Source organism: Panthera leo, chromosome D2, assembly GCF_018350215.1.
Source record: "Panthera leo isolate Ple1 chromosome D2, P.leo_Ple1_pat1.1, whole genome shotgun sequence".
Taxonomy (NCBI): domain Eukaryota; kingdom Metazoa; phylum Chordata; class Mammalia; order Carnivora; family Felidae; genus Panthera; species Panthera leo.
The window spans coordinates 52,612,500-52,638,647 of NC_056689.1; the positions used below are offsets into that span (position 1 = coordinate 52,612,500).

Consider the following 26,148-nt stretch of genomic DNA (forward strand, 5'->3'; position numbering starts at 1 on the left):
AATGCAATCACCATTTCCTACAGACAATGAATGGCACATAGACCTCATTGAAGTTATCAAAAAGGGACCAGTGGTCAATTGGGTCAGTGATTTGAATTGTTTGACAGACTTAGAGAAGCAAGTAAAGTTCAAAAATCTAGATTAAATTTGAGAAGTTTGCCACAGAATCTGTTAAAAAGAACTGTCATAAGTAATTGAAGTTAACAAAAGCCCTTTTCAATCAAAAGTTCAAGTTCAAGCTGTAGAGTTAATTTGAATTTGCATTTCTTTGTTCTAAGTTTCTCATGAAGCATGATCTAATTACAAGGGTGAGCAGTTATATCAGGGAAGTTTTATGCATATTTGTCTAACTAAGGTGAAATTATTTTTAAGGTACAAGTTACTGATACCAACCGAAAATTTCAAGATGCTGGAAAGGAGGTGAGAATATGATATATTTCTTGTATGCTCAATTTGTGGATGCAGTTTAACTGTTTGCTTAAAAATATGAACATTTCTTCTTTTCTAAGGTGATAGTCCAGACTGAAGATATTATTCGATGTAGAATTCAGCAGAGGAATATTACAACAGTAGTAGAAAAATTGCAGTTATGTCTTCCAGGTGAGTTAAACTTGTCTACAGTGTAATGCTTGGCTTGGTAAAATTATAATCTAATGATAGTGTTTGGTCATTATTCATTATGGGAATTACAGATTATTTGGTGATTGCCCCCAAAAGCTCATGGTTATCTTCCTTGCCCATTTTAGCCCTTGAATTTTCATGGTCTTCTTATCTTATAAAGTCCCTGTTTGATGATCTGTCACATCAGGTTCCTAGAAAAACCTGCACCTCTCCCTCTCCCATTTCCTCCCGCCTAGTTTGTCCTTTGTCCCTCACCCCCCTCCCACTGCTTTTTTGTTTTTCCTCAGAATACTTTCCCATGGAGGAGAGTGTCTTTTCATTACGTTTCCTTGCCTTTTCCTAATTTGCCTCATTTTTTATAACTAGTTTTCCATTGTTTTCTGTTTGTCATTTAAGCAGGTTGGTGTTGCTTTGCTCACAGTCTCATTTTGCTGATAAAATAAGCAAACATCCAAAAGTGCTAGGTCTTCTCACTTCTTTGGTCTTGCCTTTACTCCTGTGTTTTGGAAAGACTGACTTTTTAGGTTTCTGAGTTTTTGATCTCTCTGTTACAGCTCAGATATTACTGGGACATCAAATAAATTCTGAAGAAACTAACCAGTATTTTCTTTCCCCTGATGTATCCTGTTCAGACAAAAGGAAGCATGTGTATGTCCTCTTTTCTTCATATAGTAAACTGAATCCATCTTAGTGTCCCATCTTCTAAACTTATTTTTTTTTAGGAAAGAACCTGAACCTTTATCCTGGAGAATAGAATGAGATGCTTTGTGTGATATTTATATAATATAAAATTACCTTTGAACACAAATTATATGTTAAAACTGTCAGATTTTATTTTATTAAACAATTTTTTTAATGTCTATTTTTGAGAGAGAGAGAGAAAGTGTGAGTGGGGGAGGGGCAGAGAGAGAGGGAGACACAGAATCTGAAACAGGCTCCAGGCTCTGAGCTGTCAGCACAGAGCCCGATGTGGGGCTTGAACTCAAGAACCGCGGGATCATGACCTGAGCCAAAGTCGGATGCTTAACCGACTGAACCACACAGGCACCCAAAAACTGTCAGATCTTATTAGCTAAAAAACATTGTTTTCTGACTTTGTGAGATTAACTTTTCTTTTTTTTTTTAGAATCACTGAAATTCTCAGTTTAATCTTGGATGCTTGCACACTAACTTTGAGTAAATAAAATGTCTGCTTATTATGTTCAGTTTCAGGATTGAGAATGTACTTCCTTCTAGTAATGTTTAATAATATGTCTTTGCCACCATCAGATACAGTGAAGTAGCCATGAAGACAGTCTCTAAGTTTGATTGCTTTGTCCCTAAATGGTAATAAGCCTAAAAATTTGGGTACTGATAGAATGAGAAAGCTGAATTGGGCTTATTCCCCTATGCAGCTATTTGGAATAGAAAAATAAAGGGAAGTAGACATTAGACTTTTGTTACTGCTACTGTTTTTGCTTTCAAGGCTGGGCAGGTGATCTGAGTTTATGTAAACATTGTGTTCCTAATAGCCACATTGAGAACTACCTCCTTTCCTCTATTAGCCTTTTATCTAATTATCCAGTCGTAAATACTTTTTTGTGTCAGCCATTATGGTAGATATTGGAAGTATAAATTTGAAAATGAGACATTCCCAGCCCTGAAGAGTCCTACAGTCTAATGTGAATAAAGACAAATAAGCTATTAATTATTGTACAATTGCTTAACTCCTCCTTGGATTAGGAGTATGAGAGGGTATAAGAAGTCATAGGGTAAACAATGTATTTTCCTGGTACATTAGTTTTACTTGATTATTTTTGAGGAGAGTATTATTTTTATATGGAAATAATATAAGATAGATAAGAAAGTTGCAGGAGTTGTTGAGGTAAAACAGGAGACTTCAAAGAAAGTTTATACTTGTAGCAGCAGTTTTAGGCTTTTTCCCAGGTTATGTGTTCACTGTAATGCTTTGGTTGGAAAATATGAGAAATACTTGCTTGCAATATAGGGGCTGTGATAGAGATACACATAGGGACCACAGGGTTGAGGTGGTTCACTGTTGCCACCATCGCAGTATTACGGATTTCAGATAAATGAACATTGTCTTCTATGAACTTGAAGACCCCTGGGAAGTAGCCAAAATAGAAAATCTGGGAAAAAAGTATTCTGTCTTTCTGGTCTGTGAAAATGTGAGCTGGCTTGATGAGTCAATAATAACTTACTCACTTTATACTTTGAAATTCTACTAAGGATAAATGGTAATCTGCATAGTTGCATTAAAACCTTTTTTGGTGGCAAAGCTGAATGCTTCTTGCTGAAGCTTATAACAACTTTTATTGACTAATTGCATTTCTGAGTCCATAATAGAAATGGTAAAACAAAGTTGCTTTGTTATGTTTATTTATGGTTTTATTATAATTCACTCTCTGCTGTACACTTTTGAGGGTTTTTTTCTATGTCAATTTGGTGTAAAATTTTGCTTAGTGAGCTATAACACGCTTGTGTTTGGTATATGAATATTATTTGAGATATTGAATCAAAATTAATCTCAACCAGCTTTGTTTCCTGAGTAACTAAAGTCCAAACTTCTAATTCCACCGCAGAGAAGATATATAAGTTTCTGAATATGATAATTATCAGTTGGTTAAAGCCTCAGTTATAGGTGTCTGCATATGGAAGTATTCCAAATTCCAGATAATGTGTATAAATAATGTAATGTTTAATATACATAGACATTAAAATGTCTTTTATTTATTTGAAGTATAACATTTTATTTGAAAATATAAGCCTGAATTAAAGTACAGAGAAAAGTGATGAATTTATAATAGGTTCTTCCCTTTAATTTTTTCATCTCAACTTTTTTTTATTTTGAAAGCTAAAATAAGTTATTTTTTAATGCAGTGCTGGAAATGTACAGTAAGCTAAAAGAACAGATGAGTGCAAAACGGTGAGTTGTTTCTTTCTTATTTTTCATAGGAATCTTCTTTTTCTATTAAAGAAAGCATGGATAAACTTAGTATAAATTATAGTGAGTCATGTGAAGTTTTGCTCTCTACCTTTATTCCTTTTCATGCAATTTGCCCGTCAGGATCATTTAATAAAACAATTCTTAGCCACTGATTTGTGGATCCTTGTCCTTTATAAGTGAAATCAAAGATTGATAATATTGATGAAGGACAAACAGACAACTGAACAGGAGTGAAAAAATATTGATTAGCTTCTGTGTTAACATTGCATACAATCAAAAGCTAAGTGTGTTGTGGGATCACAATGGAAGCAGTGTAGGTAGTTATATTTTGACAGTGTAGGCCAGTCATGTTCTGTATTATAACAAAAAATGAATACATGACATATGAAAATAATTTGCAGTACTTTATTGATTACCATAGAATCATTAGATGTAATAATGTTTAAAATGTTTTAAAGATGAGCAATTTTAAAGTAACAGAAAAATCAGAATAAATGAGAATATTCCACATTTAGAATAGGGAAGTAGTGATTTCCTCTTAGTTTATTAATAACTGCTTAATTATCACAGTACATTATATACAAATCTATACTTAAAGATCTGTGTATATCCTGCTTTATAGTACTAAACATTGAATTTTATTGGCCTTTACCAATTGATACTAATTAGTAGAATTATTTTTTTCATTCTTAATACGTGAACCGTAAATTATCCTGAAAGTGTTTTGTTTTATATATATAATGAATATATTTTCTTTTTCTATCTGAGTTGTATGTCTTCACATTTTAAAGATCCAGGTAATAGTTCTGTGTATTTGTTGCAGAAAAACAGATATCATCTTCCCTACTTCCATTCATCATTCCTCCTTGCTAGGGGCAAAACCTTTGACCTCTTTTAAGGGATTATTTTGATATTTACATTTATGCCTTTAAATAACTAACTTCTATTGTTTCTTCACTGTTTTCCAATTTAGGGCATTATATATTTTTTCAATAACATAATCTAATATTAAACAAATTTTTTTAATGTTTAGTTATTTTTGAGAGAGAGAGGGCTAGAGACAGAGCATGAGCAGGGGAGGGGCAGAGAGAGAGGGAGACACAGAATCTGAAGCAGGCTCCAGGCTCTGAGCTGTCAGCACAGAGCCCGATGCGGGGCTCGAACTCACGAGCTGTGAGATCATGACCTGAGTTAAAGTAGGGCACTTAACCAACTGAGCCACCCAGGCACCCCCATAATCTAATATTTATATTCAGTTCCCCCACTCCCCCCCCCCCCGCCCCCCAGATATCTTATATTTTCTTTCCTTTCCTGAAACATTGGTTGGTATGTACTTTTTTGTCCCTTTAACCTGCAACAGTCTTCCTACTTTGTTTTTCCCGAAAGGGTCCAGGTTAGTTGTCTTGTAGACCAAGCCATTTTGGATTTGTTTATTTTCTCACGATTAGATTCAGATGAAATATTTTTGGTATGAGTATGACATAAATGATATTGTGTACCTCTTACTCTATGAGATCAGAAGGCGTATACTGTTAGATTGTCTCTAGGTTATGCTAAATTGGATCATTTGGTTAAGAGGATGACTACAGATCACTTGAAAGGTATCTTTTCTCTTTGCATTTACTAAGTAATCTGTGGGGTGATATTTTGAGTCCTATTTCCTTAACAACCTTTCACCCACTAGTTTTAGGATTCTTGCTTTAATCAGTTATTATATTGGGATTACAAAATGGTGATGTTTTATAATTCTGTCATTCCAAAATGGTGATTTTTTTAAATAATTTTATCATTCTTTTGACATTTATTAGCTATTTTTCTTAATATAAAGAAGCTTTTCTTTTTTTTAGCTCTTCCTTTTTATTTCCCTTTACTTTTTTTTTTCCTTTTTCTGATTATCACTATGGACTCATGGATTTTTTAAAAAAAATAAATGTATTGAGACACCTGGGTGGTTCAGTTGGTTGAGCGTCTGACTTCGGCTCAGGTCACAATCTCGGAGTTTGGGAGTTCGAGTCCTGTATCGGGCTCACTGCTGTCATTGCACAGCCCACTTTGGATCCTCTGTCCCCCTCTTTCTCTGCCCCTCCCCTGCTCATGCTTGCTTGCTCTCTGTCTCTCAAACATAAGTAAACCTTAAAAAAGAAAATAAATAGTTATAATCTTTTCTTTTTTTTATGTTCAAATTTGTCCCATATTTGGCTAGGGGAACCCCTCAGGCCAATTTCTGTGTCCTCATTTGTCTTTGAATACTTTCTTGTTTATCACACATGTTCCAAGCTCACATTTTCCTTTTCTTGCCCTAGACCTAGAATAGCCATTTTCCAAGATACCCTAGTTCCTTGTTTTTTTTCCTAATGTTTATTTATTTTTGAGAGAGAGACAGAGTATGAGTGGGGGAGGGGCAGAGAGAGACGGGAGACACAGAATTCGAAGCAGGCTGAGCTGTCAGTACAGAGCCCAACTTGGGGCTTGAACCCACGAACCGTGAGATCATGACCTGAGCCGAAGTTGGATGCTTAACCGACTCAGCCACCCAGGTGCCCCTAAGGTACCCTAGTTCCTTTTAGTAAAGAAATGTATTTAGAAACAGATCTGCTTGCTAGGTGGGCTTATTACCCCCCCCTCCCCCAGACACACACCTCTCATGCCCTCTAGCTTCCAGGGTTGCCGTTGAAAAGTTTGAAGCCATTCTGATTTCTTTAGTTTGTGATCTGTTTTTTTTCTCTTTTAGAATAATCTTCTCGGGGTGCCTGGGTGGCTTGGTCTGTTGGGCAGCCAACTACAGCTCAGGTCATAATCTCGCGGTCTGTGAGTTCGAGCCCCGCGTCGGGCTCTGTGCTGACAGCTCAGAGCCTGGAGCCTGCTTCTGATTCTGTGACTCCCTCTCTCTCTGCCCCTTTTCTGCTTGCTCTCTGTCTCTCTCTCAAAAGTAATAAACATTAAAAAAAATAGAATAATCTTCTCTTCTGTGGTCTGCAGTTTCCTGATGATGTGCTTTGATGTGGGTCTGTTTACTTCCATTGTGCTGGGTACTTGGTGAACCTGTCTGGAATTTAACCTGGAAACTGTTCTTTGATCTGATAATGTCTTTAAGTTCTAGGACATTTTCTTGAATTATTTTTGCCTGTTTTCTTTTTTTAAATTTTTTTGAATGTTTATTCATTTTGAGATAGAGAGGTACAGTGCAAGTGGGGGAGGGGCAGAGAGAGAGGGAGACACAGAATCCAAAACAGGCTCCAGGTTCTGAACTGTCAGCCCAAAACCTGATGTGGGGCTTGAACCCACAAACCGTGACATCATGACCCGAGCTGAAGTTGGACACTTAACCCACTGAGCCACCCGGGCACCCCTGTCTTTCTGTTTTCTTGATTCTAGAACAGATAGTGATGTTTAGTCTTCTAGATTGGCCCTCTTATTTTCTTTACTCTTCTTTAACAATTTTTTTTGACTCTCTACTCAGTTTCTAGGATATTTCTTCATTTTTATTTCCTAAAAAATAATGCTGATTTTATTTCATTTCTGCTCTCTGATTTTTAATTTCTAAGAACTGTGTTTTGATCTCCAAATATTTCTTTGTACTTTTTCTTTTTTTCTTTCTTTCTTTCTTTCTTTCTTTCTTTCTTTCTTTCTTTCATAACCTGTTATTGATTCATTGCTAACAGTATTTTGTCTTACCTCTGAGATTTTAGATCTATTATTTATATCTCTCCTTGCATATAGTCTGTTTCCACAGAGTACCTCCACCCCTCCCCCCCCCCCCCGCATTTTTGTTTTGTTTATTTTTTTCTTTAATCTCTGACTTTGTTGGTAGAGGTGTTTCTCAGATCTGGTAATTCCTTGGTTGACTGCTCATATTTAAATACAGTGGACATAGCTGATTGGAAGCTTTGGTATGTGGGTGGGACTTGTTGATTGTGAATTTCACTGTGAGATTACCTAGCTGGGCTGTTTAGTTGGTGAGCCTTTGATGTTAATATCTGGAGTTATTTCTTCTGGGGCCCCTCAGATTCCCTAGAGGAGACTTTTCCTGTCTCTTGTCTGGAGGGTAAAGATCTGACTGCCAGCATTCTGGGATCTGAGGTGGTGAAGAGGGCATTTGGTATATATAAACTCTGTTAATCCTCTTGTTTTCATATCAGTACTACTGCCCTCAGCCTTGGGTGGTCTTCCCCTGTTCAGAGATTATCTATTTTAGTCTCTTTAGTATTTTGCCAAAATGCAGAAAGGTGACTCAGATGACTAAGTGGAGTTTGCTTCTTAAACACATTTTCAACCAATATTCCTTACTTCAGCTCTCCTTTCACTCCCTCTTCCCTAAGTAGTGGAATTCCTATAAATTATTGACATTTTTGGAGATTCTAGAGAATATTCTTGGCTTCTCAACTATTGACTTAGAATTTAGTTTTCTAAGATATGCTGAGTTTTTTTTTTTTTTTTTTTTTTTTTTTTTACCACATGTCCATCAGCTTTCAACATTCTAAAATTTTGTTCTCTCTTCTCCTTTTCTTTTTATCTGTGTGGGCTTATGCTTTTTTAAAAAATCTCTTCATGTTAGTTTATTGGAATTTCAAGAAGGAGTCAAGGTAAAAAGCATGTATTCAGGCTGCCATTGCACTAGATACCTAGGACCCCACTTCTGGTGTCTTGCCATATTTTTGTCAAGATAAATATCCATATGGAGTAATAAAGGGCGTGAGCAGATGTTATTCCTGGTGATCATTAGAGGTTGCAAATTAGTGACCTGCAGAATCAAACTGGCCCACAGATATATTTGGTTTGATTTGCAAAATGTAAAAAAAAAATGTTTTTTGTTAGTTACTATCACTTCACATTCTTTAAGAGATGTCTGGATTTGTGTTCTGATGACTCCCAAAGCTTGAATCCTGAGCTTGGTTTTGACATCTCTGATTCTTGTTGAGTCTTTTCACATGGATATTCCACTATCTCAAGTTCAGCATGTCTGCAACAGGTTTAAAATCTTTGCATATTTTGAGGGTTGGTCCCTTTTCTGTCACGTGTTGTAAAATATTTACTCTGTGGTGCAGTTTTTTATTTTTTTAAGTTTTTTGTTTAGTGGTTTTTTTAGACCCAGATACACAAATCATAAGTCTGTAGCTCCATGAATTTTTTTTATATACATTTTTTAAAGTTTATTTATTTATTTTTAAGAGAGAGAGAGAGAGAGAGTGTGAATGGGGCAGGGGCAGAGATAGAGGGGGCGACAGAGGATCCAAAGCAGGCTCTGTGCTGACAGCAGAGAGCCCAATGTGGGTATCAAACTCATGAACTGCGAGATCATGAGCTGAGCTGAAGGCTGATGTTTAACTGACTGAGCCACACAGGTGCCCCTGTAGCCCCATGAATTTTTTTTTTTTTTTTTTTTAAATTTTTAATCTTTATTCATTTTTGAGAGAGAAACAGAGTGTGAGCGGGGAAGGAGCAAAGGCAGAGGGAGACACAGAATCCGAAGCAGGCTCCAGGTCCCGAGCCATCGGCACAGAGCCCAATGCGGGGCTCAAACCCACAAACCGTGAGATCATGACCTGAGCTGAAGTCAGACGCTCAACCGACTGAGCCACCCAGGCGCCCTGCCATGAATTTTTAAAAAGCAAATACACCTTTATTTATAACCACCAAGATCAAGATTTGAACATTATTTCTACCCCAAAAGCTTTTCTCATACTCTATCCCAGTCATTACCCCAAACAAGATTTAGAACACTTCCATCACCCTTTTATGCCCCATTCTAATCGGTTCTTCCTCCCTCCTCCAGAGGTAACTTCTTTCTGATTTCTGTCACCAATGGTTAGTTTAACATTTTCTCAGAAGTGATATAAATAGAATCATAGAATATATATTTTTTCTTGTCTAGTACTTTTCACTCCAAATGTTTTGAGATTCATCCGTATTATTGCATATACCAATTGTTTGTTTCTTTTCATTGCTGAGTAGTATTCAGTTCTAAGAATTTGTTTACCCATTTACCGGTTGGTGGGTATTTGGGTTGTTTTTAGTTCGGAGGTGTTATGAATAAGACTATTATAAAATTAGTGTACAAGTCTTTGTAGGCAGATGTTTATATTTCTCTTTAATATATGCACAGGAGTAGAATTGCTGGGTTATAGTGTAGGTGTAGGCTACCTTTTTATTTTTTCAAATGGTTGTACCATTTTGTACTCCAATCAGCAATGAGAATTTTAGATACTACACATCCTTGCCAACATACAATACTGTAAGTCTGTTCTAGATGAGCCATTTTGATACATATAGAATGATATCTCAGTGTGGTTTCAATTTACATTTCTCTGATGACTGATGTTGAGTGCCTTTTCATTTGCTATTCATTTGTGTATTTTCTTTTGTAAAATGTCAGTTCAAGTCCTTTGCTTATAATTTTAGGTTTAGAGACACATTAAAAAATATTTCTTGGGGCGCCTGGGTGGCGCAGTCGGTTAAGCGTCCGACTTCAGCCAGGTCACGATCTCGCGGTCTGTGAGTTCGAGCCCCGCGTCAGGCTCTGGGCTGATGGCTTGGAGCCTGGAGCCTGTTTCCGATTCTGTGTCTCCCTCTCTCTCTGCCCCTCCCCCGTTCATGCTCTGTCTCTCTCTGTCCCAAAAATAAATAAAAAACGTTGAAAAAAAAAATTAAAAAAAAAAAAATATTTCTTAATGTTTATTTCAGGGAGAGAGAGAGAGACAAAACGTGAGCAGGGGAGAGGCAGAGAAAGAGAGGGAGACACAGAATCTGAAGCGGGCTCCAGGCTCTGAGCTGTCAGCACAGAGCCTGACGCAGGGCTTGACCCCATGAATCGTGAGATGATGACGTGAGCTGACGTCGGATGCTTAACCAACTGAGCCACCCAGGCGCCCCAGGTTTAGAGACGTATTGAGCAGAAAGTACAGAATTCCCATATGCCTTCCTCTCCCTCACAGTTTCTTGTATGAGTATAGTACATTTCCTACAATTCAAGAACCAATATTGACACGTTTTTAAGTCTACAGTTTATAATAGGGTTTAGGGTTCACTCTTATATCATACAGTTTTGTTGATTTTGACAAATGCATAGTGTCACATCTACCGTGACAACATTATACAGAATAGCTTTATTGCCTGAAAAATCCCTTGTGCTTCATCTCTTTCCCCATCTCTCCCTTACCAAACCCCTGCCAATCACTGACCTTTCTATAGTTTTGCCTTTTTCATAATGTCCTATAGTTGGGATCATACAATATGTGTTCTGTTCAGACTGGCTTTGTTCACTTAACAATATGCATTTAAGATTCCTCCATGTCTTTTTATGGCTTGATAGCTTATTTGTTTTTATTGATGAAAAATATTGCATTGTATGGATGCACCATTCACCTATTGAAGGACATCTTGGTTGCTTCTAATTTCTGGCAGTTAAAAATAAAGCTGCTGTAAACGTTTGTGTGCAGGTTTGTGTGGACATAACTTTTCAGTTCATTTAGGTAAATACCTGGGGGTACAGTTGCTAGATCATAGAGAGAGGCTGTATTTAGCTTTGTAAGAAACAGCCAAACTGTCTTCCAGAGTGGCTTTACTATTTTACATTCTCAGCACTAATCAATGGGAGTTCTGTTGCTCCACACCGTCACCAGGATTTGGTGTTGTCAGTGTTTTGGATTTTAGCCATTCTAATAGATGCGTGGTAGTATCTTGTTTTAACTTGCAATTCCGTATTGGCATGTGATAGCATTTTTTTCGCATGCTTCTTTGCTATGTGCATATATTCTTTGGTGAGGTATCTGTTCAGATCTTTTGTACACTTTTATTTTTATTTATTTTCAATTTTTTTAAGTTTATTTATTTATTTTGAGAGAGAGAGGGGCAGAGGGAGAGAAAGAATCCCAAGCAGGCTCCACACAGTCAGCACAGAGCCTGATGCCAGGCTCAAACTCAAACCACGAGATCATGACATGAGCTGAAATCAAGAGTTGGACACTTAACCGACTCAGCCACCCAGATGCCCCTACACTTTTAAATATGGTTGTTGGTTTTCTTATTGTTGACTTCTAAGTGTTTTTTTTTATATTTTATAGTACTATGTGTTTTGAAAATATCCTCTCCCATTCTGTAGCTTATCTTTTTAGTCTCTTAACAATGTCTTTTTAGAACAGAAGATACTCACTGCCAAATCCAAGGTCACTTAGATTTTCTTCTGTGTTATTTTCTAGAGTTTTGTGTCTTACATTTATGTCTGTGATCCATTATGAGTTAATTTTTGTGAAATCCATTCATGAACATGGAATATCTCTCCATTTATTTAGATTTTCTTTGATTTCTTTCATCAGAGTTTTGTGGTTTTCTTCACATAGATCTTGTATATATTTGGTTAGATTTATACATAATTCATTTTTTGGTGCTAAAGTAAATGGTATTGTGTTTTTAATTTCAAATTCCAGTTGTTCCTTGCTGGTTTACAGAAAGGCAGTTGACTTTGGTATGTTAGCCTGGTATCCTGCAACCTTCCTATAATCACTGACTAGTTCTGGGAATTTTTTTGTTGTTGATTGTTTGGGGTTTTGTACATGGACAATCATGTCATCTGCAGACAAGGCTTTTCTTTCTTCCTTCCTAATATGAATACCTTTTATTACTTTTTCTCTTATTGAATTAGCAATGAATATCAGTATGATGGTTAAATAGGAGTGGTGAGGAGGAACATCCTTGCCTGTTTCTGATCTCATGGGGAGAAGCATTACGTTTCTCACCACTAAGTATGATGTTAGTTTTGTATGATTTTTATTCTTTTAAATTTAAGGTGTGTTTTATAGCCCAGAATATGGCCTATATTGGCGAATGTTCTATGTGAGCTTGAGAAGAATATATATTCTGTTGTTGGATGAAGTATATTCTGTAAATGTCCGTGAAACCCAGTTGACTGATAATGCTCTTTAGTTCAACCATATCCTTAACTGAATTTCTGGCTGCTGGATCTGTCGATTACCAGAGGAGTTTTGAGGTCTTCAACTATATTAGTGGATTTATTTGTTTTCCTTGCTGTTCTATCAATTTTTGCCTCACATATTTTGATACTTTGTTATTAGGTACATGCACATTAAGGATTGTTATGTCTTTTTAGATACTGATCATTTTATCATTATGTAATACTTCTATCTCATAATTTTCCTTGCTCTGAAGTCTGCTTTATCTGAAATTAATATAGCTACTCCAGTGTTCTTTTGATTAGTGTTACCATAGTGTATCTTTTTCCATCCCTTTACTTTTAATCTCTCTTGTATTTTTATATTTAAAGTATTCCTTTGATGCAACATATGGTTGCATCTTGTGTTTGTTCTCCACCTAGAATTGTAGAACTTCTATAAGAAAATATAGGAGTTTCTCTTCGTAATACTGGGGTAAGCAAAGATATTTTTTAGAAGGATCACAAAAAGCTATACAAAATTGAAAATTGGACTTCAAATAAAAACTTATTTATCAAAAGACTCTTGTAAGAAAATTGGTAGGCAAGCCACAGACTAGGAGAAAACATTTGAAAGATTATTTTTTTGTGACAGGACTCATAGCCATAATATGTAAAGAGCTTTTACAAATTAATAAGAAAAAGGAAAAAAAAGAATGAAAATAGGAACTTCTAGTTTCTGTTCTGACATGTAAAAGAGCCTTGTAGTAATCATTCCTGTCTTTACAACAAGAAGTTAAACTGAAAATAAAAAACCTTTTTTAGATCCATTGGAAAACTGAAATTATAGGGCAATCTGCTACACCCCGAATTAGAGAGACAGGCAATAGAGGCTCTCACAGTTTACTGAGAGCAGAAGCCCCTGCTGGAGCTTGGTAGGAACATTTAAAGGTGATTGAGCATGTTCTGGCTTCAGAGATAAAAATTTGGAGGGGCCCAGGAAGTCCACTACTCTTTAATGAGTTTTAGCTTCAGGAGCCCTACCAGAGTCTAGATCTGGTGGAGCCCTACCAGTGAAGATCACAGAAAAATACCAACCGAGAAAGAAAAAAGTAACCAGTTTGAAATAAGCCCTAAGTGTATTCTTAGCAAAGGCCCGCTGGCAAAATTTTGATATGAATCCCATTACTTCAATAGATGTTAAGCTTAATAGCTTTTTTGTTTGTTCTTCTTTTTTTTTTTACCCTAAATTATTTAATTTATTTTTTTAATTTGCATCCAAGTTAGTTAGCCTGTAGTGCAACAATGATTTCAGTAGTAGATTCCTTAACGCCCCTTACCCATTTAGCCCATCCCCCCTCCCAGCACCCCTCCAGTGACCCTCTGTTCTCCATATTTAAGAGTCTCTTCTGTTTTGTCTCCCTCCGTGTTTATATGATTTTTGCTTCCCTTCCCTTATGTTCATCTGTTCTGTATCTTAAAGTCCTCATATGAGTGAAGTCATATGATATTTGTCTTTCTCTGACTGACTTATTTCGCTTAGCATAATACCCTCCAGTTCCACCCACGTAGTTGTGAATGGCAAGATTGCATTCTTTTTGATTGCCGAGTAATACTCCATTGTATATATGTACCACATCTTTATCCATTCATCCATTGATGGACATTTGGGCTCTTTCCATACTTTGGCTGTTTTCAGTAGTGCTGCTTTAAACATTGGGGTGCATGTGCCCCTTCAAAACAGCATACCTGTATCCCTTGGATAAATACCTAGTAGTGCAATTTCTGGGTTGTAGGGTAGTTCTATTTTTAATTTTTTGAGGAACCTCCATACTGTTTTCCAGAATGGCTGCACCAGTTTGCACTCCCACCAACAGTGCAAAAGAGATCCTCTTTCTCCACATCCTCACCAGCATCCGTTGTTGCCTGAGTTGTTAATGTTAGCCATTCTGACTGGTGTGAGGTGGTATCTCATTGTGGTTTTGATTTGTAGTTCCCTGATGATGAGTGATGTTGAGCATTTTTTCATGTGTCAGTTGGCCATCTGGATGTCTTCTTTGGAGAAGTGTCTATCCATGTCTTTTGCCTATTTCTTCACTGGATTATTTGATTTTTGGGTGTTGAGTTTGATAAGTTCTTTATAGATTTTGGATACTAACCCTTTGTCTGATATGTTGTTTGCAAATATCTTCTCCCATTCTGTCTGTTGCCTTTTAGTTTTGCTGATTGTTTCCTTTGCTGTGCAGAGGCTTTTTATTTTGATGAGGTCCCAGTAGTCCATTTTTGATTTTGTTTCTCTTGCCTCCAGAGACATGTTGAGTAAGAAGTTGCTGCAGCCAAGTTCGAAGAGGTTTTTGCCTGCTTTCTCCTCAAGGATTTTGAGGGCTTCGGGTCTTAAATTTAGGTCTTTCATCCATTTTGAGTTTATTTTTGTGTATGGTGTAAGAAAGTGGTCCAGGTTCATTCTTCTGCATGTCGCTGTCCAGTTTTCCCAGCACCACTTGCTGAAGAGACTATCTTTATTCCATTGGCTATTCTTTCCTGCTTTGTCAAAGATTAGTTGGCGATATGTTTGTAGGTCCATTTCTGGGTTCTCTATTCTGTTCCATTGATCTGAGTGTCTGTTTTTGTGCCAGTACCATACTGTCTTGATGATTACAGCTTTGTAATGCAGCTTGAAGTCCGGTATTTCTTCTTGGGACAGTTTTCATATCTTATGTTTTATGAAGGACTTTGACCACTTTATCTGAGTTAATTTATTGGCATAAACTTTTATCCTTTTAATGTCTGCAGGATCTGTAGAAATGTTCATCTTTGTCATTTTCAGTGTTAGCAATTTGTATTAATTTGCCTTGATTTGTATGAAACAAGGCTTATCAATTTTATGGATGTTTTCTTTTCTTTTCTTTTTTTTTTTTTTGAGAGAGAAAGAGCTCTCACACATGCTCGAGTGGGGGAAGGGCAGAAGATGAGGGAGAGAGAATCCTCAGGCTCCACACCTAGCTTGGAGCCCAACTTGGGCGTGGAGCCAGAAACCATGCAGGCCTTGATCTCATGGCTCTGGGATCATGCCCTAGCCAAAATCAAGAGTTGGACGCTCAACTGACTGAGCCATCCAGGCGCCTATTTTATGGATATTTTCAAAGATCTAACATTTGAGTTTATTTACTCTTTGATTTCTGTTTTTGTTTTTATTATTTCCATTGTTATACTTGGGGTTTAATTTGTTCTTTTTCTTTCTTCAGACAGTGGAAATTTAGAACAGTGATTTTATGGCTTTCTTTTTTATTACACACATTTAAAGTTATACATTTTCCTCTGAGAACTGCTTTATTTGCACCCCACAACTTTTGAAATGTTGTTTTTACTATCTTTTAGTTTAAAATATTTTCTTTTTTTTTTTTTTTTTTTTTTTTTTACTTTTGGGTTATTTACAAGTGTATTGTTTACTTTTCAAGTACTTGGAAGATTTTTGGGATATATTATGATCTTTATTATTAATTTCTAGTTTAATACTATTGGGTGAGTGAACATACTCTGTATGATTTCAGACCTTTGACATTTATTGAGACTTGTTTAGTGACCCAGCATATCACCTGTCTTGATGAATATTTCACGTGTGCTTGAAGAGACTGTGTATTTTGCAGTTGTGGCTTTAATGTTCTAGAAATACCAGTTAGGTTGTGTTAGTGTTAAAACAGTTCAAATTTTCTTTTCCCTTAGTGTTTTGTTTTGTTGGCCAGTTCTATCAGGGGTAAGAAAAGGGTGTTAAGTTTTCAACTATTGTGGTATGTCTATTTTCCCTTTAGTTCTTTAAATGTTCTTTTATGTATTTCAAAGCTCTGTTATTAAATGCATTCACATTTATGATTGTTTTATAATCTTACTGTTTGACTCTGTATCATATGAAATGTCCTTCTTTATCTTTGGTGATATTCTGTGTCTTGAATTCAACTTTGCCTGGTGTTGATGTGGTCATTTTAGTTATTCCAGCATGCTTATACTAGATGTTTCATGATGTATCTTTGACTTTTTTTTTTACTTTTAACCTCAGTCTTTATATTTAAAATGTGTTTCTTACCAATAGCATATAGCTGGGTGTTACTTTTTTTCATCCAGTAGGCAATCTCTACTTTGTTCTAGACCATTTACAATTATTTAATATTATTATGGTTGACTTTTTAATCTTGCTGTTTTCTGTTTGTCTGATTCCTTCCTTCCTTCCTTCCTTCCTTCCTTCCTTCCTTCCTTCCTTTTTATGACTAAGTTTTTTTAGTATATATATTTATCTCTAACTCTGTTCACTTACTAGTATATATCTTTGTTAAACATTTTAGCAGCTACTCTAGAGAGCACAATATGCATGTTTAACTCACCACAGTTCACTTTCAAATAATGTTGTTAGACTTCATCAAAATATAAAACTTATAACAGTATAATTGTATTTATTCCCGCCCTCTGTTTGTTGTGTTTTTGTTTTAACATAATTTACTTATGATATACATATATGTTATATATATCATACATCTATTAACCATAATTAAAAGAGAGTTTTTAATAAAACTTACCCACTTAACCTTTCTGTTGCTCTTTTTCCCTTTTTGCAGATACAGACTTCTAACTGGTATAATTGTCTTTAGCATGATAAATTTTGTTTAGTATTTATTGTAGTACACATCTGTCTTCTGAAGAAAAGTTTCTTGCTTTGTGTATCTGGAAATGTGTTTATTTCACACATTACAAATGTAATTAGATTTGTATATTAGATTTGTAATTAGATCTTTTTTCCTCTGGCTACTTTTACGATTTTACTTCATATGTTTTGTTTTTATAAGTTTGACTGTGATGTGCTTAGGTGTGATTTTCTTTGCAGTTATATTACTTGGAGGTTATTTAGCTTATTTTGAATCTGTGAGTTGATACTTTTCATCAATTTAGAAAATTTGGGGACTCTTATTTCTTCAAATATTTCTTCACCATTATTTTCTCTCTCTCCTTTCTTTTGGGAACTCCAGTTATATGTATGTTTGATCATTTAATGTCCGTAATTTCTAGGAACTCTCCTTTTCTCTTTTCTGTTTCATACTGGACAAATTTTTGGACCTATTTTAAACTTTACTGAGCCTATTTTTATTGATCTCACAGTATTCTGAGATCCTGTTTTTTTCTTTGTGTGTATGTATTTGTGCATTTTGCATAATGTCTGTTTAGTTGTCTTCACATTTATGAATAGTTTTTTCTTCCGTATCTAGTCTGCTATTAAATAGTCCATTGAGTGAATGAATTCTTCATTATGATATTTTATTTTCAGCTTTTTCTTTTGATTCTTTGTTATAATATCTGTTTCTCCACTACACTTCCCCATCTCTTCATGATTATTAACTACTATTTTTTTATTAGATTCTATAATACATATTGTTGTTAAAGTTTCATCTGTTAATTACAAGCTCTAGGCCACCTGTATGTATACTTCTGTTGACTTTTTTCTTTTACTTTTGGGTCACAGTTTTCTACTTATTTATGTATCTTGTAATTTTTTCTTATATGTAGGATATTGTATTTAGGATAGTAGAGACTGAAGTAACAACTTCTATGATAGTTAAAAATCTGGTGAATTGGAAATGCTCAGGGAGGGCAAATAAAGTAAGAACAGTGACATAATTTGTACCCTGTGGGCTGGAGAACCATTAGAGTATTCACATGTTTTCCCTTTAAGAATGACACATAATTTTTTTGAAATGTCTCATACTTATAAAAGCAGACATCTTAGTAGAGGTTTAATATAGGGAGAAATTTATTTTAGTATTTATAAAAAACAAAAAATGCCAATAATGAGGACATCACTAGATTATTGCAATTGACTTACAAGTAGGTATTAATCTGTTCTAGAATAATTTTAAAGATAATTTCCATGATATGTTTTAAAATAGGATGTAAGCATATAGATCTGGAATTGTTGTAGATATTGACTAGATGTAATCGTGGCCAAATTGAGGTAATTACTACATGGTAGCATCAGGTGGTGCTGAGATCGTGACCTGAGCCTAAGTTGAATGCTTAGCCAACTGAGCCACCCAGGCACCCCTAATCATCTAATTTTTAAATTAGTGGTAGATTTTGTGACAGTTTGCAAAATATACTCTATCTTTGGGAATATAGGCTGGAGAATCAACAAATATCTTTAAACTGAATTAAAAAAATTTTTTTTTACTGTTTATTTTTGAGAGAGAGAGAAAAAAACAGCACGAGCATAGGTGGGGCAGAGAGAACAGAGACACAGAATCTGAAGGAGGCTCCAGGCCCCAAGCTGTCGGTACAGAGCCTGGCACAGGGCTTGAACTCATAAGATCATGACCTGAGCCAAAGTCAGGATGCTCAACTGACTGAGCCACCCAGGCACCTGTAATTTTTGTTCTCTAGATAGTGCCTTTCCTCATTTTTAATATCCAAATCAATGGGAAAGTGTCAAATATTATTTGATTAATTAAAAAAAAATCCCTCTAGCCAAAACATAAGAGACTCTTAAAAACTGAGAACAAACTGAGGGTTGATGGGGGGTGGGAGAGAGGGGAGGTTGGGTGATGGGTATTGAAGAGGGCACCTGTTGGGATGAGCACTGGGTGTTGTATGAAAACCAATTTGACAATAAATTTCATATTAAAAAAAAAATCCCTCTACCTACTTTCAGTGGATTTTGGTGGTGAATATTATTGTAGGAAACTGAGAGTTTTGTTTTCTCTACCAATTAATTATAATATCTTCACCGAGGGGCGCCTGGGTGGCTCAGTCGGTTGAGCGGCCAACTTCGGCTCAGGTCATGATCTCACAGTTCGTGGGTTCGAGCCCCGCGTCAGGCTCTGTGCTGACAGCTCAGAGCCTGGAGCCTGTTTCAGATTCTGTGTCTCCCTCTCTCTGACCCTCCCCCGTTCATGCTCTGTCTCTCTCTGTCTCAACAATGAATAAATGTTAAAAAAAAATATTTAAAAAAAAATAATATCTTCGCCGAATTATATACTCTTTGTGTTTCAGTTTCTCATCTATAGAGTGTAAATAGTAATGTCTGCCATAGACATCTACCTCATAGAAGACTAGAGAAAATCAAAGTATGTATATGAAAATACACAGCAGTTTCTCTGGGGCATAGGCTGTATTTTACTAATTACTGCATACTCACTGTGTCATTCAGTATATATTTGTTGGGTTGAAGATAAATCAATCTGTGGTTTTTTACTTGTTTTTTATGATGCCTATTATTATTACTAAGTGCTTTAAATAGTGTAAAATTAAAAAAAAAATCTCCTTAGTATACATTTTACTTTCATTTGAATTAAATCCGTACATTATTTATGTTACAGTACATGGATGGGAGAGATATTATGAAAGCACATGTCAAATAACTAAATATTCTCATTAAAAATTTTGGAACTTTTTAAAGGTATACATTTAACGTACTGTGATGACTATGATACTGCTTATGGTGTTATAGATTTAGATGAAATGAAATAAGGAAGCTGTATGGTAGTATAAGTCATGAATTTTCAGCCTGCAAACTTGTTCATATGGTTTATAGTTTGTGTAAATAGAAATAAATATTAATTTTTCCTATTTTAACTATAACTGTGTCCTTTTTGATTGGAGTGTTTGGACTGATTATTTTGTAAAATTAATGTAATAACTTTTTATAGAGTTTTATTTTTAACTTTTCACAGGTATTATTCTGCTCTAAAAACTATGGAACAATTAGAAAATGTGTATTTTCCCCGGGTTAGTCAATACCGGTTTTGTCAGCTAATGATAGAAAATCTTCCTAAACTCCGTGAGGATATTAAGGAAATTTCCATGTCTGATCTCAAAGACTTTTTGGAAAGCATTCGAAAACATTCTGACAAAATAGGTGAAACAGCAATGAAACAGGTGAGAATAAAAAGAAAATTCTTAACTTAATGTTTAAAAAAATTTTTTTTTAAATATCTATTTTTGACAGAGAGAGAGAGAGAGAGGCAGAGCATGAGTGGGGGAGGGGCAGAGTGAGAGGGAGACACAATCTGACACAGGCTCCAGGCTCCGAGCTCTCAGCACAGAGCCCGACGCAGGGCTCGAACTCACAGACTGCGAGATCATGACCTGAGCCAAAGTCGGACACTCAACCGACTGAGCCGCCCAGGAGCCCCTAATTTAATGTTATTCAGTGGTGTAAGTTATAGAATATATCCAAAGTTTACCTTTTTTTTTTTTAGTTACCTAAAATGCTTATTTTTGTTTAGCTTAACCCTTTTCTTATTTTTCCTGAATCTTGCTTGGAATGGATTTAATCAGCATTTTCTTTTGGTTTGCAGTTATTCTGTATTTAAGTAAAGTCAATCTAACTTGACTCACCAGCCTTTCTCCTGGTTAAGTCAGGTATAATATTAACTTGTGCCAGCAGACAAATTTGCTGTAAAATTAGCTGAACCACAAACAGAGGCAAATGGGATTCCTTTTATCATAAGATTTTAAATTACTGTCTCCTTAAAAGTATTATCTTTGAGTTGACAACTCCTGCAGGTCAATAAGAAGAAGAAAAAATAGTAGACAAGATTTGGCAGTTATAAAGTTAATGTACCTACCTTTTGAATCAGCAGTTCTTCCAGATAATTCCAGTGAGAAATGAAAACATGTCCTTGTGATGTTCACAGCAACTCTGTTCACGATTAGCCCCAAACTGGAAACAACCCAAAGGGGCATCAACAGGGGAGTGGATAAACAAATTGTGCTGTATAAAAATATAATGGAGTATTACTTAGCAATAAAAAGGAATGAAATTACTGATATGTACAAAAACAAATATTAATCTCCTGGGCATTATGCTAAACTACAGAAGCTGGACACACAAAAAAGCACAGGTTGTGGGATTCCATTTATATTGCAGTTGTAAAGCAGGAGAAACCAAAGGGAAAAAGTCATGGGGTGCCTGGGTGGCTCAGTGCGTTAAGTGTCTGACTTAAGCTCAGGTCATGATCTCAGGGTTCAGGAGTTCGAACCCCACATTGGGCTCTCTGCTGTCAGCATGGAGCCTGCTTCAGATCTCTATGTTCCCCCACCCCTCCTCCCCCCACCTCTCTGCCCCTTCCCTGCTTGCTTACACATGCTCTGTATCTCTCAAAACTAAAATAAAACTTAAAAAAAAATCAGAGCAATGGTTGCCTCTGGTTGGGGAGATTGCCTGGAAAGGGACATGAAGGGACTTTCTGGGGAGATGGAAATGTTTTGTCTTATGCTAAAAGTGCATCCACTTGTCAAAATTGTGCAGTTAAGGTCTATACATCTCAGCATATATAAATCTGACCTCAAAGAAATTTGTAAAAAATCATTGGTGTGTGTGTGTGTGTGTGTGTTTGTGCACTGAGTGGGTAAAGATACATAGATGACACAAGAATGTATAAATATTAATTGTTGAAGGTAGGTGATGAGTACTTGGGAGTTAATTATATTAATCTGTTCACTTTGTTTATATTTGAAATTTTTAGTAAAAAGTTTTAAAGTGATTATACTTTAAAATTTCTTAACTAAAACTTCTAATAATCACAGTGTCATAAAAATAAAACAGTCCTCCTAATTTTTTTTCTCAAGTATTAGAAACTACTTTAGAGAAGCTTGAGGTACCTACCTTTTGAATCAGCAGTTCTTCCAGATAATTCCAGTGAGAAATGAAAACATGTCCTTGTGATGTTCACAGCAACTCTGTTGCAGGGTGGGGCAGGGTGGGGCAGAGGGAGGCAGACTGGGTAGCACCTGAGCTGAGAGCCAGAGAGTGCCCTGCAGGTGCGACCTTCGCTTCCTTCTCCTGCCAGGGCTTCCAGAGAAGCTTTTTACTTTATTTTATTATTTTTTAAAAGTTTATTTATTTATTTCTGAAAGAGAGAGAGAAAGAGAGTGCATGCATGTGCCTGCAGGAGCAGTGGAGGGGCAGAAAGAGAGAGAGAGAGAGGGACAGAGGATCTGAAGTGGGCTCTGGGCTGACAGCAGAGAGCCCAATGTGGGGCTCGAACTCACAAACTGTGAGATCATGACCTGAGCCGAAGGCAGATGCTTAACCAACTGAGTCACCCAGTGCCTCTATTTTATTTTATTTTATTTTTTTATTTTAAAAAAAAATTTTTTTTAAAACATTTATTTATTTTTGAGACAGAGAGAGACAAAGCATGAACAGGGGAGGGTCAGAGAGAGAGGGAGACACAGAATCTGAAACAGGCTCCAGGCTCTGAGCTGTCAGCACAGAGCCCAATGTGGGGCTCGATCACAGACCGCGAGATCATGACCTGAGCTGAAGTCGGCCGCTTTACTGACTGAGCCACCCAGGTGCCCCTATTTTATTTTTTAATTAAAGCAATGTATCTGTATCAGACTGTCACAACAGAGGAAATTAAAATTCAGTATATGAACTTTTTCCCTACTTAACTTATTTTTTAATTAGTTATTTTTGTTTATTTATTTATTTTGAGAGAGAGAGAGAGAGAAAGTGGGGAAGGGGCAGAGAGAGAGAGGGAAAGAGAGAGAATCCCAAGCAGGCTCAACACCACCAGTGCAGAACCCAGTGTGGGGCTCAAATTCATGAACCACAAGATCATGACCTTAGCCAAAGTCAGATGGTTAACTGACTGAGTCACCCAGGTGCCCCTCTACTTTAACTTTTTCCAGAATTATCTTCAAATCAGATAATCTCCATTATATTCCTATTAATCATTTCAGCTTTGCACAGTATTCTATGTTAATTTGTTTAACAGATTTAATAAATTTGTTTAGTAAATTGTTTATTTTGGGGATGTATAGATTTTGAAAATTCTTTATCAGGATCAATATACTTTAATAATAAATGAAAACCATATATAATAATGTAAGATTTGTGCAATAATGTTTTTTAAAGTTGTTTCTTTTTAAAGAATTTCCCGTTAACTGTTGCTTATCTGTAGCTTATCTACAGGTGGGCTATAGCAGATTTGATTTTCAAATTATTATTTTTAACATTTTTTTAAATGTTTTATTTATTCTTGAGAGAGAGAGAGACACAGAGCATGAACGAGGGAGGGACAGAGAGAGAGAGGGAGACACAGAATCCAAAGCAGGCTCCAGGCTCTGAGCTATCAGCACAGAGCCCGATGTGGGGCTCGAACTCACAAGCAGTGAAATCATGACCTGAGCCGAAGTCAGACGCCCAACCGACTGAGCCACCCAGGCACCCCCCAAATTATTTTCGATAGCATCTTTTGTTCAGATAAATACTTGGTTGATAAAAATATATATTTGTTTTCTGTGAATAAACAAAAGCTACAAAAGATAATTTAAGCCAAAGTTAATTTCCTGTCTTTCCTTTGGAAGCTACGTCTGAGGCCATTTTCCTTACCATTGGAATGATAGAAATGTGATTCATTGTGGGCAGTAGCATAGGAAAAGAAGTGGTAGAAGTGTTGGCCAGCAGGCTAGAGTTGGAACCTTAGATTAATAGCCTGGAAAAGATAAAGACTAAGTAAGTATGAGAGAATAAGGTTTGAAGCTAGAGTTCAGAAGAATCCAGAGATGCTGAATCTAGAGACTGTCATTATCCCAGAGAACTACATCCGTTAAGAAAGCCCCAGGAAAGACGAGTGGGTGGGTCCGTCGGTTAAGCATCTGACTTCAGCTTAGGTCATGATCTTATGGTTCCTAAGAGTGAACTCTGCATCGGGCTCTCTGCTGTCTGCACAGAGCCCGCTTCAGGTCCTCTGTCCCCTTCTCTCTCTGTCTCTCTCTCTCAAAAATAAAATAAGCATTTAAAAAAAAAATAGAAGAAAGCCCCAGGAAAGTGGAACCAAAAAGATTGGATATTACCTCACTATTCAGGTGGAATAAAGTATGAGATGTCATAGCTTTTCTCTGAAGTGATCATCTTTGTCCTTCACTGTTGACACTTCAAGAGATACTTAATAGGACTGATGCATTCTATAATAAAATGAGAATCGGGGGGGGGGGGCGCCTGGGTGGCTCAGTCGGTTAAGCGTCCGACTTCGGCTCAGGTCATGATCTCACCGTCTGTGAGTTTGAGCCCCGCATCAGGCTCTGTGCTGACAGCTCAGAGCCTGGAGCCTGCTTCAGATTCTGTGTCTGCCTCTCTCTCTGCTCCTCCCCTGCTCATGCTCTGTCTCTCTCTGTCTCAAAAATAAATAAACATTAAAAAAAAAATCCAACTCTTGGTTTAAAAAATAAATAAATAAAATGAGAATCAGGGGAGCCTCTGATTCTTCTTGTAGCATCTCCCATTTCTTCTCAGGATATAAAGAAAGTCCTTTTGACTGATTGTCTCTGATCAGTGAGTGTTCTTCTACACTGGAGAGTTCTTCAACATTACATTCTTGCTTTCAGCATCACAATGTCTTCAGTACTTTTTCTCCTAAGTCTCCTAAGAGCAAGGAGTTCTGTGTATGTAATGGGGATAAAAAACCCATAATCACTTGGTAAGGTATTTTCAGCACAAGGATATCAATGATAGTTTAAAGTTCATGTTCTAGGGGCACCTAGGTGGTTCGGTCAGTTGAGTGTCATGATCTTGAGGTTCATGAGTTCAAGCCCCACATCAGGCTCACTGCTATCAGTGCAGAGCCCACTTTGGACCCTCTGACCCTCTCTCTCTCTGCCCCTCCCCCTCTTGCACTCTCTCAAACAAACAAAACAAAACAAAACAAAACAAAAACCACTTAAAGTTCATGTTCTATTATATAGTCAGTTTTAACTAAGTTTCGTTATTAAACTTATCTTCTCAGACCTCTTTTTCATGAATCAGCTTTGGACTCTTTCTACTGAGGCAGTCCACCAAGTCATGGGCCCTAGGATTTCAGGTTTATGAGAATTTCCTACTGAAAGGGAATGGACTCTTCCGAGTTTATTACCATTATTTTCTTGTACAAAGCGTCAAGCTCCCTACCTCTGCAACTTAAACAGACCTTTCATCACAGAAACCTTTCCTAATCATGTCTTAATTCCATTATCTAATGTCCCATTTGTGGATTTACTTGTTATATATTTGCTTGAGTATCCTGTAGGCACATCAAATCTAGCATTTCTAAAAGTAAACTATCTTCTTACAAAATGTATTGATTTTTCCTATGTTTATTATGTCACAGAGTAATATGTCCAGTTTTCACAAGGCAGAAACTGGGGAACACTTTAGACTTTTCAGGAGTATTTATATTCTTTATGTAATTTGTTACTAAATTCTACTCGGTAACGATCAGTTCTGCTTCTCAATTTCTATCGATTCTGTATCCTCCTTTCTGTGTACCTAGACTGTTGTTATATCAAATTAATTATTCTCCTTATCTCTAGTCTTTTGCTTGCTATTCTAAAATGTGAGTATGACAACTTTCTCTTCAGTGACTCCCAGTGACCCTTTACCTAAATCTGAATTCTTCAGCGTGAAACAAAAGCCTCATCTCCTGGTACTCCTTCCTGTGATATAGCAGTAATGGATTTCTTACAAATTTTTGAATACACAGTTTGTTTCCTCTATTTAGAATGCCTTCCATTTTTCCAAATTTCCTTTCTGCTGAATTCCTGCATTTTCCCCCAAAAGCTGGCTTAAGCATCTCCTAGTTTATGGAATCTGCCTTTCTCTGTCTCACTCTTGCCAGCAAGAGATGGTCACTTCCTCCTCAGTCTATATCCTGTATACTTTTCACACTACATT

The 26,148-nt window shown here is 36.5% G+C and overlaps 1 protein-coding gene across 10 annotated transcripts in view; it reads left to right on the plus strand.

Moving 5' to 3' along the window:
* Nucleotides 1–26,148, plus strand: part of EXOC6 (exocyst complex component 6) — a 296,860-nt gene that overhangs the window by 125,273 nt on the left and 145,439 nt on the right. For 9 of the 10 annotated variants that reach the window (XR_006194679.1, XM_042908852.1, XM_042908849.1 and 6 more), the window contains 4 exons: nt 373–420; nt 510–600; nt 3,502–3,547; nt 20,162–20,366. Coding sequence is in view for 9 of the 10 variants with exons in the window: in XM_042908852.1 (XP_042764786.1) it covers nt 373–420; nt 510–600; nt 3,502–3,547; nt 20,162–20,366 (390 nt within the window). In the remaining variant the exon portion in view is untranslated. Of the gene's footprint in view, nt 1–372; nt 421–509; nt 601–3,501; nt 3,548–19,440; nt 19,556–20,161; nt 20,367–26,148 lie in introns of those variants that run through there. The other variant, XM_042908856.1, reaches the window with a different exon arrangement.